The sequence below is a fragment of the Ranitomeya imitator genome, chromosome 2, assembly GCF_032444005.1.
Source record: "Ranitomeya imitator isolate aRanImi1 chromosome 2, aRanImi1.pri, whole genome shotgun sequence".
NCBI lineage: Eukaryota > Metazoa > Chordata > Amphibia > Anura > Dendrobatidae > Ranitomeya > Ranitomeya imitator.
This window is the reverse complement of record NC_091283.1, coordinates 159,281,815-159,294,263: the sequence shown is the minus strand read 5'-3', so window position 1 is coordinate 159,294,263 and position 12,449 is coordinate 159,281,815. Positions and strand designations below refer to the sequence as shown.

The 12,449-nt window shown below is 44.7% G+C and overlaps 1 protein-coding gene across 1 annotated transcript in view; it reads right to left on the bottom strand.

The window, feature by feature from the left end:
• Window positions 1–6,566, bottom strand: part of LOC138666286 (amiloride-sensitive sodium channel subunit gamma-like) — a 38,828-nt gene extending 32,262 nt beyond the window's left edge. The window contains exons 1-4 of the mRNA XM_069754513.1: window positions 6,213–6,566; window positions 5,560–5,771; window positions 3,254–3,384; window positions 1,584–1,747 (exon numbers count right to left, since the gene is read on the bottom strand). Of these exons, the coding sequence (XP_069610614.1) occupies window positions 1,584–1,747; window positions 3,254–3,384; window positions 5,560–5,771; window positions 6,213–6,566 (861 nt within the window). The remainder of the gene's footprint in view (window positions 1–1,583; window positions 1,748–3,253; window positions 3,385–5,559; window positions 5,772–6,212) is intronic.
• Between the last annotated feature and the right edge of the window lie 5,883 nt (window positions 6,567–12,449).

Sequence of the window (12,449 nt, the reverse complement as noted above, 5' to 3'; positions counted from 1 at the left end):
CCGCGCGCCCATCTGCACAGGATCCCAGGAGGCGGAGACACGGGACACAGAGGAGCAGCGACGAGAATGGTGAGTATGTTAAACTACAAGGTGCCCTCGGATCGTTAGGGGAGTATGTTTATTTTTTATTTTTTTAACCTGTGACATACGTCACTGGGCAATATACTATGTGGCTCTGTGCTGTATACTACAAGGCAGGGCAATATACTACGTGGCTGGGCAATATACTACGTGGCTGGGCAATATACTACGTGGCTCTACTGTATACTACGTTGCTGGATAATATACTACCTCGCTCTGCAATATACTACGTGGCTCTGTGCTGTATACTACGTGGCTGGGCAATATACTACGTGGCTCTGTGCTGTATACTACGTGGCTGGGCAATATACTACGTGGCTCTGTGCTGTATACTACGTGGCTGGGCAATATACTACGTGGCTCTGTGCTGTATACTATGTGGCTGGGCAATATACTACATGGCTGGGCAATATACTACGTAAATGGGCAATATACTACATGACTGGGCAATATACTACATCACTGGACAATATACTACGTCGCTGGACAATATACTACGTCGATGGGCAATATACTACATGGCTGGGCAATATACTACGTGGACATGCATATTCTAGAATACCCGATGCGTTCGAATCGGGCCACCATCTAGTTAATGTATATGGATGGAGGACAGAGAAGCCCCTGGTGGTGAATGGGGGCGGGGAAAATACTTTTGTTGTAGCCTCTATGATTGCTTGTTTATGACCATGGCACCATCTAGTGATTAGTAGAGGGAAACATCTTTTTGGAATCTACCTTTTTTTTTTTTCCGGGTAAATCCTATAAGAAGCCTAGTGGTGTACATAGGGCTACATCCATGGCATGAAGGAGCCCTGAAGGTCCTTCTGTCACTTAAAAGTACAGCAGTTTCAGGGCTGTGGAGTCTGTAAGCCAAACCTCCGACTTCTCAATTTCCTCGACTCCCCAGCACTGGTCACTACTGGCATGTACATAAAGTGCAGCACGGATTAATCTCGTCTAAAAGCCGAGATCCTTACATCAGGAACAGAACAGACATTTATAGGACATTTTATAACTTTCCCAATTTATTATGAAACATTTACAGCACATTCTGCATTCTACTACTGTACCCAATATATATTTTAGGAGTCGGCTCTTATTATACCAACTCCACCATAATGGACACTGACTCCACAGCCCGGCCTGAACAGTACTTCAAACGTCATCCACACAGAGCTGCAAGGGTAGCAGCTGCCAAAACGGTGGGAGGACCCCTAACTTCTTGATGCAGGGGCTTGTATATCATAGATCTGGAAAGGACTCCAAGTTTTGCAAACCATGTGAGGAGAAATTGACCCAAGAATTATAGAAAGAGGGTGGGAGGGATACCGAGCACCAGGCTCCCTGGGCTGAGTGGCAGAATGATAATGGCCCATGGTGATTTTTACTATGAGTAATGGTTGGCGTCTTATATCAGTGATGACATGGGGGGTTCAGAACAGTAGCGGAGGATATAGAGATCTGTAATATGACACTGGCCCTTTAAGGCATGTTGTTACCTTCATCATGCCGATATCTGTTTCGGCTCCGGGTGGGACATTGACACCTTCATCCTCAGGGAACGGCATCTGGGTCTGATCGTGAATGAGGAGGCGAATGCCGGCGGAGTGCGTCATGTCCCGCACGTATTCAATCTGCTGAATGAACAGCTCCAGGTGCAGACCTGCCGGGCACACGGACGGGTCAATGCACAAAACCATAGACATCAGGGTCCAGGTTTATGTGGTAAATAGTCTATCTTACACTCATTGGCCCATGTCTTCTACCACCCTAACAGTGCCCCTAGTGCCTTCCAGTAATCAGAGCCCTTTTTTGCTGCCTGCAGAGCCCTTTTCTGCTGCCTGCAGAGCCACCCTTACCATAGAATGTTAGCGTTGGAAGAGACGTCAAGGGTCATCATGACCAACCCCCCATTACAGTCCCTGAAGCCCCATATAAAGCTTAAGGAACCACACATATAACTGGTGCATATTCTGGAACTATAGACCCCCCTCTTCCCGATGTGCAAGATTATTCCAGAACCTAAAAAGCAGCTTTACACGTAGGTACAGAACGTCCGTCCATTACTATTATACCTGCTCATTATCTATAACCTGATACTTCTCATTAGTAATAACCAGGTCACCATTAATGACACCGCCATCTCCTCCTCAGCAGCAACATCTGGTAATTCCCAGCTCGCTCTGATCTTGTAAGTAGCGATTAGTGGACACCATTGGATACTGACTGCTGGTGACTCCCTATGTGCCCACCGTATCAGCACCTGCAGGGAAGGTCACTCAGCTTTTTCCCAAAATTCAGGCTGTGGTAAAGCCTACTAAGGCAATGTTCCCATGTGCGCAAACTGTTTTTTTTTTGTTGCTTTTTTTGGTCTGCAGTTGTGATTATTGCGTTTTTGATACTTTTTTTGTGCAGATTTTAAGCAGATTTTTTTTTCAGTGCAGAAACGCTGGCAATTCTGCTGTCATCTGGATCCGCAGAAATAAATGATATGCTGCGGATGGAAATATCTGCACCACGGGACAATTTGCATGCAAAAAATATCCAGAATATGTACAGTAGATGAAATTTATGTATTACTTTCTACACTCAAATCAATGCTGAAAAATGCACAAGTATGCAATGTGTGAACTTCGCCTAAGGGCTCGCTCACACAAGCGTATAACACAGCTGAGTGTTATGTGATGTTTTATCAGACAGCACTTGGCCCAGTGTTATTCTTAGAAAATAATCGCAGATTTGAGCTGTCTCTATGCAGATTCGGCATGAGAATAATTGCAGCATGGTGCGAATACATCAGAGAATCGAATAGCACTCACCCATTTAAGTCCATGGGTTCACGTGAAACATCAGACTACACTCAGATGTTACCAGAGTGCAATACTATTACCATAGATGCCAGCAATGGAGGAGATGGAGAAATTACTTTCTCCGTCTCCTCCGCACCTGTGCTGTGATTCTCTCATGTGAGGCAATAGGAGCACAATGCTATGACAGAGTTTGAGTGGATTGTCATTTACATAATCGGCCCTGATTCTCTGACACAAGAGAACATACTTGTGTGACCCCGTCCAAAACCAGAAACCTAAACTTAGGACTTTCCTTCCAATGCCTTTACTGAGCCCTCCCCTCCCGTGAGCCTGGCTTTACTCATGGTGGGGGTCCTTACCGTACATAAACCCCGCTTTAGTAATGTTCAGCGGCAGGGTACTCGCTGGGTTCCCTCGATAATCTGTCGGCTTCAGGGAGTTGAAGGTGTAACAATTCCCAAATTTATAGTTAATAAAAGTGGAGAAGTAACTAAAAGAATAAAAAGAAAAAGTTGTAAGAACCCAGCAGGACTGTCCAGCTCTGACAACCCTCCATGAGCTCGGAGTTGTAGGGTACTAATGGACAGTTCTGGAATTATCTAATGGACTTTATTGGGCCAATTCATCATTGTTCTGTAGCCCCTCATCTAAGGTTCTATGGCTGCATTCACATGTTGTGGACGACATTTTTCTTTGTACTGCAACAATGACAAAAATTCAACAGTTTTTTTTAAAGCATTTTTCTGCAAAAAAAAATGCATCATGATCACAAGATTTACACAAAGACTTAGTGACTTTATTTGCATTATTGAATCTGTGCCCTTTTTATCTTCAACCTTACTTGGTTTTTGCTTCTTTTTTTATATTCACCATTATGGCTGCAGTTTTGGTTATCCAGATGATTCTGCCTAATTCATCAGTTTGTGGCATTTTATAACTTTGTCCAATGAGACTCCTGCACCCAGTTGAGCACAAAATCTGTCCCAGTTTTTTCAAAGTTGAAGACTAAGGCTATGTGCACACATTGCATCTCCTGGCAGAAACCGCAGGTTTGGATTTTGTGTGGTTTTGATCCGGAATTAATGCGGATTTTCTGCGGTTTTTTACCACTGCGGATTTCTATAATGGAAGGGTGCAGAAACGTTGCAGTTCCGCACAAAAGAAGTGACATGCACTTCTTTTCAATCCGCAGCGTTTCCGTGCGGATTTTTCCTCCCCATCTGCACAGGTTTTTTTTTCCTATTGATTTACATTGTACTGTAAATCACTGTGCGCAACTGCAGCATTTCTGCGCAGAAAAATCTGCTGCGGATCCTCACCAATTCCGCATCGTGTGCACACAGCCTAACAAGTGAAATTTTTAAGCTTCATGAACAGATTATGCAACTGTTCAAATAGATGTGGAAAAAAACGAGAGCGAAAACGTAATCTTTGTATTTCAGTAAAAGATGATACATTTGGTGCAAACTTCATGAACGCAAAATAAAAAGACAGCAAATTATGAATTTGCCCTCAATCCCTTATGATATAAAACAGATATCTGCTTGCTATCAGTGAATGGAAACCGTACAGGACTAAACATCTGTGCAGACATAGGTTCCAATTTCTCATTTTTGTGTCTTTCTTTTTGTGCTGGAGTACAGTTGTGCAAAAATTGTGATATATCAAGAAGTTGTAAATGATGAATTGGGCTAAAATATCTGGATAACCAAAGGCACGGCCATAATGTGGAACAACAAAAAAAAAGCTAATTTAATGTAAGGTACAAATAACAAAAAATAAAGTGCAAATAGTCTTTTCTAAGAACAATTTTTTTTATCCCAGAAAAAAAGGTGCAAAAGTGACAATGACCTGTCCCCTACGAGTTTTGATATTTCGAGAGCGGACAGTACAAAGAGTGACCGGTTTTTGCTTGATCCTATTATTATAAGAAGCTACATAATGGCACCATTAGTGGGGTGCGCACAGACGTCTCCACCGACTGATGTCAGATGATTAAAGCAAGACAGTAAAAGATCAGAGCAAAAGCAGTCACTAGTGGATTAATGAGGTGCATGAAAGCAAGGTGGAGCGAGGGAGCAACCTCTTTATAGCCAGCGCAAGTCTAAGTGGCTGATAACAGAGAATGCATGGTGTATTAAAAGCATCAGTCTCCTTACATGGTTCAGGGAAACATATTAGGAAAGGGACAATGAGTGATATGTAACTATCTCTGAGGAGTGGGAATTAGGTAGCACATGCATGTTCAGACAGATTGAGGCTATGTGCACACGTCAGGATTTTCTGCAAAATGTTCCTGGACAAAACCGAACTTTTTCTGCAGGAAATCCGCGTGTTTTTTTTGCTTTTTTGTGCGTTTTTTTTCCTGAGCTTCCCAATGCATTAAATAGCAGCAAAAACGCGAAAAATCAGCAAAATTAATGAACATGCTGCATTTTTTTACCGCGATGCGTTTTTTTTCGCGGAAAAAAATGCATCATGTGCACAAAGTGCAGAATGCATTAAAAATTATGGGATGCTTATGTATGCGTTTTTTAAGCGGAAACGGCCCAAAAAATGCAAAAAATTCTGAACGTGTGCACATAGCCTCAGAGTGCATGTGTATGTGGGGGAGGTAGGGAGAGGTAGCTGCCGGATGAATGAGAGATTCTTAATCCTGCCGTACCTGGCATTGCATTCCTGACCATGGAAATTGCAGAAGATCAGCATGTCATCCAGCTGGTGGCCCATCTCTACCTTCTGCTCATCCGATAACTGGTTAAATTCCGAGGCGAACCTGTTGAAGGCGCCAGCATACTGTATGCTGTCATCTTGATATTCGGACGATGAGTTGACGTGAGAGCGATTTCTACGGTGGTTCATCTCTAGACCAGAGTCCTAGGAAGCAGAAGAACAAGTTGGAGCCATTTATAGTAACTTCTTGCTGTCAGTGAATGGGAACATACTCCTTCCAGATCTAATCTATCTCGCATGATCTGCTAAATTTTTGTTCATGTCTGACAAAGACAAATCCTGCCAGGACCAAGGCCAGACCATGTCCAAAGTGTATCTGCCAGCTTCATGGAAGTGAATGGCTCTGGCGGGAGACCACAACGTAGAGCTCAGCTTTGAGGACTGAATATGTGTAAAGATAGCCTAAACTGGATGTAATTGTAACAAATGTTCAGGCACAAGGAAATTAGCAAACATTACTAGTCCTAAGTTTGTCTCAAGTTACGCTGGGGGACAGGGGAAGTGTAATATGTTGATAAATATTGAGCATGCTTTGGCCGCCATATTTTTGTCTCATCACTTGTATATAGGGGGAAGAATTCGCACCTGCAGGGAGGTCGTCATTGCAAAACTCTTCTTGATGGAGGACAGTTTCACGCTGTTCAGGTTGCAGATGGTGATGGCTGGGAACTTGAGTTTGGCGCTGGAAATGAGCATGATCTTCTCATGAGATGGGTAGGTGTAGTAGGTCATGACCATTTCGGTGCACTGCCAGAGGGCGCAACACAGGGCGAAACTCACAAAGAACAACCAGACCAGGCGACGGAACCAGTGGCGAGAGCGGAAGATGTTAGGAATCCCATGGGCCGAGGTGTGCTGCAGGACGGTATGGCCCAGCTTTCTTAACGTCCTGGCATCATATGAAGAGGACGGCAGGACCTTCATCTCCGGGTAACCCATTCTCGGCTTTGACTGGTGCCTCTCTGACTCGTGTGACCCGCCTCAGAGGCTTTTTAAAAGTCAGGAGCTGTAATGCCCCAAGGTATAGGGACCTCTAATCCATCGTACTGCTTGTTGAGATGGCCTGTTTCCTTAGTGATATCTACAGTAACGATCTCATTATACCTCCAAGTGTACAATCGTTGTGCCTTCAATTAAAAGATGGCAGGAAGTGATTACACCGTCTATATGGAAGGATTTTGTTCTATCGGGAAATCCAGTGATTTCATGTCTACCTGCCATGACTTTATGGATCACTTTATACCCTCTATACTCCATACCTCCACCACCCATGTGCTGCACAAACATGGTCCATCACAAATCTCCAAAATCAGACATTTTCCCATAAGCCTTTCTTCAAACCTCCAAGCTAGATGACTTTGCAAGTCTCATGCATAGATGGTTTCCCTTCTCAAAATCTTTTGAGTTTTTTTTCTATCTTCTAGCCTAGGTTAATGACAACCGCTACAGGTTATCAGAGGTAGCCGGGCTCCAGCGCTTGCAGGCTGGATATAGGCCGTTTCAGTGCCCTTGCCCTCCTCAGAGTCTGCAGAAGAAAAGGTGTTCATGCTTACAGCTTTAGGCTGCCGTGACACTCGCAGTATTTGGTCAGTATTTTACATCAGTATTTATCAGTATGTGGTGCATATGTTTCTATCATACTTTTCCTCTATTTGTTCCACTCCTGGTTTTAGCTTACAAATACTGATGTAAAATACTGACCAAATACTGCTAGTGTGACGGCAGCCTTAAGTTCCTTCACACATAACGATATCGTTAACGATATTGTTGCTTTTTGTGACGTAGCAACGATATCGTTAACGAAATCGTTATGCGTGACAGCGACCAACGATCAGGCCCCTGCTGGGAGATCGTTGGTCGCTGGGAATGATCAGGACCTTTTTTTTGTCACTGATCACCCGCTGTCATCGCTGGATCGGCGTGTGTGACGCCAATCCAGCGATGTGTTCACTGGTAACTAGGGTAAATATCGGGTTACTAAGCACAGGGCCGCGCTTAGTAACCCGATGTTTACCCTGGTTACCATTGTAAAAGTTAAAAAAAGCAAACGGTACATACTCACATTCCGGTGTCTGTCACGTCCCCCGGCGTCAGCTTCCCTGCACTGACTGTCGGCGCCGGCCGGCCGTAAAGCAGAGCACAGCGGATCCCTGCATTCTGTAAAAGAGGGGAATGCAGGTTTGCGTTTGAGTGAGAAATCTGGTGGCCTCACACTCACTTTAGACCTCCACAAAGGGCATATGGGATGAATTGGAAAGTGAGCACACAGTGATACCTGACAATATACAATATTAACCTTAGCCGGAAGAGCTGGGTGGTGTATGAAGGTGAAGTACATGCAGATGGGCTGACCCTCGGTGGTATCCCACATTCGGCGACTTCAGAGATTTTGCACTCCTAGGGAACTCCGCTAAATACATGGCTCTTGACCACCTACAGGAAAAAAAATTGGGCCCTATGCCTAATCCCCGCTCTATACCTGGGTAGGAGATCACTTTCTCAGATTGCTGCTTGCAACACAAAGCCAAAGGGTTTTTTATCTCAGGAACAGAATAAAGTTTATTTCCACTGGGGCATGGCTATGTAGCTGAAGAGACAGGACGCACCCTGGGAGAGCTCCTAATATCCTGACTACATCCTGCCATTAAGACCCCTTCTAAGTGTGGGCTACCTGCTGGGTCTGAGGCCCTTTGGACCCTGGAGGGTTTGCGGCTGCTGCAAAGGCGTGCTGTGAGGACCTGAGAGATGCTGGGAGCCGAGAGCCTGCACGGTCGGCGGGATCCAGGTGAGGCGGCGGCCATTTTACAAGCACGCACTCTAACAAGCTACAGAGCGGCGCCAGCTTCTGCCGGTGCCGGGACTTCCCTCTGAGCCTTGGGAGATCCCCGGTATCTGCGGGGGGGGGGCTCCGGGGAGCTCGAGGAACTCGGACAATAGTGCCGGTGTGAGGCGGCGGTCACTACACAAGTGCGCGCTCTGACAGGAGACTCGACACTGAACACCATAATTGCAGCGCTGTCTAGGAGGTGAGCACGCCTTCTGAACTATATTAAGGGGACGGGCAGTGAGTGTTCTGGAAAATTGGGCCCCGCGCTCCCCTATCAGGAAGACACTTACCCTACCGGTGCTATTACTTTGGAAGGTTTGGCCCCCCTCCTTGCTGTTGCCTCTGCGGGTACTGTGGGCCCCCCCGGTGCATGGAGCTCTAGTACAGACTGGGAACTGCTGCATTTACTACTCTGAGCACCTCGCCCATTTAGTGCTGCCTCATAATATAATAATACTTTTCACCAGCCCTGCCATTTCTGTGACTAGCTGCTGACAGATTGAAAAAAATATGCCAGAGATGACCGCTCGGATGGTGTGCGAACCCTTAGGAATAATCCCTCGCCGGCTCAGCGCAAAAGCCGCCCTTCTGATAGTAATGAGGAGGGTGAACAAGAAGAACTGACCCTCAAACAGGCATCTGAACAATTAATGCAAGCTATCTCCTTAACCAGATCATCTCTTACTGAAAAAATACAGGTCCTTCTCAAAAAATTAGCATATAGTGTTAAATTTCATTATTTACCATAATGTAATGATTACAATTAAACTTTCATATATTATAGATTCATTATCCACCAACTGAAATTTGTCAGGTCTTTTATTGTTTTAATACTGATGATTTTGGCATACAACTCCTGATAACCCAAAAAACCTGTCTCAATAAATTAGCATATCAAGAAAAGGTTCTCTAAACGACCTATTACCCTAATCTTCTGAATCAACTAATTAACTCTAAACACATGCAAAAGATACCTGAGGCTTTTATAAACTCCCTGCCTGGTTCATTACTCAAAACCCCCATCATGGGTAAGACTAGCCACCTGACAGATGTCAAGAAGGCCATCATTGACACCCTCAAGCAAGAGGGTAAGACCCAGAAAGAAATTTCTCAACAAATAGGCTGTTCCCAGAGTGCTGTATCAAGGCACCTCAATGGTAAGTCTGTTGGAAGGAAACAATGTGGCAGAAAACGCTGTACAACGAGAAGAGGAGACCGGACCCTGAGGAAGATTGTGGAGAAGGACCGATTCCAGACCTTGGGGAACCTGAGGAAGCAGTGGACTGAGTCTGTTGTGGAAACATCCAGAGCCACCGTGCACAGGCGTGTGCAGGAAATGGGCTACAGGTGCCGCATTCCCCAGGTAAAGCCACTTTTGAACCATAAACAGTGGCAGAGGCGCCTGACCTGGGCTACAGAGAAGCAGCACTGGACTGTTGCTAAGTGGTCCCAAGTACTTTTTTCTGATGAAAGCAAATTTTGCATGTCATTCGGAAATCAAGGTGCCAGAGTCTGGAGGAAGACTGGGGAGAAGGAAATGCCAAAATGCCTGAAGTCCAGTGTCAAGTACCCACAGTCAGTGATGGTGTGGGGTGCCATGTCAGCTGCTGGTGTTGGTCCACTGTGTTTCATCAAGGGCAGGGTCAATGCAGCTAGCTATCAGGAGATTTTGGAGCACTTCATGCTTCCATCGGCTGAAATGCTTTATGGAGATGAAGATTTCATTTTTCAGCACGACCTGGCACCTGCTCACAGTGCCAAAACCACTGGTAAATGGTTTACTGACCATGGTATTACTGTGCTCAATTGGCCTGCCAACTCTCCTGACCTGAACCCCATAGAGAATCTGTGGGATATTGTGAAGAGAAAGTTGAGAGACGCAAGACCCAACACTCTGGATGAGCTTAAGGCCGCTATTGAAGCATCCTGGGCCTCCATAACATCTCAGCAGTGTCACAGGCTGATTGCCTCCATGCCACGCCGCATTGAAGCAGTCATTTCTGCCAAAGGATTCCCGACCAAGTATTGAGTGCATAACTGAACATTATTATTTGATGGTTTTTTTGTTTGTTATTAAAAAACACTTTTATTTAATTGGATGGGTGAAATATGCTAATTTATTGAGACAGGTTTTTTGGGTTATCAGGAGTTGTATGCCAAAATCATCAGTATTAAAACAATAAAAGACCTGACAAATTTCAGTTGGTGGATAATGAATCTATAATATATGAAAGTTTAATTGTAATCATTACATTATGGTAAATAATGAAATTTAACACTATATGCTAATTTTTTGAGAAGGACCTGTATAAGATGTGCACACTGAGGTGGGCCGTCCTAGGCAGGATATGCAAGCCATGAGAGGATGTATCACAGAGGTGGAAACAAGTGTCACAGATAGAAGACACCATCATGCCCATGGAGGCTAAGTTGACAAAGGTAGCTGGCTCTATAAATGCCTGGAAACAAAAAGCAGATGATTTGGAGAGAAGACTGCGTTGGAACAATATCCGAATTATTGGTCTGCCGGAACGCTCAGAGGGCCAGCAACCTAAGCAATTTTTAGAGGGCTGGCTTAAGACCTCTTTGGGAGATGAATTCTTCTCAATATTCTCTGTGGAAAGGGCCCACAGGGTTCCCACAAGACCTTTTCCCTCCTGGAGCCCCGCTGAGACCTTTTTTGGTGCATCTTCTCAACTGCAAGAATAGAGACGCTATTCTATGCCTGGCACGTAACGCCACAATCTCGATCTTTCCGGATTTTTCTATGGAGCTTCAGAAAAAGCGGGCGCGGTTCATGGAAATAAAGAAACAACTCAGAGACCAAAACGTTATGTACTCCATGATTTATCCAGCTCGACTACGAATTGTTCATGAGGGTTCTTCTATATTTTTCACTGATCCGGAGGAAGCGGCTGAATGGCTTCGGACCCACGGGGCGTCCAATGCAAAGAAATCCTAATGTATTTACGATACTACCAGAATTCTTTTTTTCTCCTTTTTCTGATCACTGTATAATGGAGCTCTCTGTGTGGGCATCAATACCGGACGCTGAACCTAGCGAGGGTATCCCCGTTTTCACTTAGTAATAGGAGCACAGGACTTCACTCCTATATTGTTTGGTTTTTGCTCTGTTTTTTCTTTTATGTTTGATCTATTTGTTATGTAGGTAGAAATTGCCGCCAACAGTTCTTGCCCTCTGTGTGATGTCCCTAGACTCTGCCCGAACACTAATGTATACCATATTTTGATGTGTAAGTATGGGATCTGAAATAATATGTATGACCTGGAATGTGCGGGGTATCAAATCTCCCCGGAAAAAATCAAGGTATTTTCACAGATCAAACGCTATCATCCTCATGTCGTGGTGTTGGTAGAGACACATTTGACTAGAGACACGGCCCGATGTGTACAGAAACCATGGGTACAATGGTCCCTTCATGTTTTTCACACTAGCAACTCGAGAGGGGTTTCATTGCTAATTCATAAAGATGTTAGATGGGAAGTTAGGGAGGCCAGGAGGGACTCTGAAGGTCGTTTCGTTTTTGTACATGCATTAATCAACTCTCGTGAATACGTCATATTATGTGTTTATAACCCTCCTTCAGCTACTATATCAGTTCTTCGGGTGGCAATGGGTTTTGCCCTAAACTTCCCATACGCAAATGTCATTTGTATGGGGGATTTTAATCTAGTTATGGATAACCGCCTTGATAGACTGAGATTGGGTGATGAGATATCTGGAGAGCTCCCCTCTCAGGCTCCATCCCAATTGGCTTTATTTATGGAGGAAAGTGGATGGTTGGATCTGTGGAGTATACGCCACCCTGAGATAAAAGGATATACCTGTCACTCATCCACCAGACGTTCTCTCTCTCGCATAGACTATATATTTGGATCCAAGGGGTTGGCAATGTGGGTGGATAGCATTGAACATGGTAATAGGGGAATATCTGACCACAGCACGGTCATCCTTAAACTTAAATACGGACAAT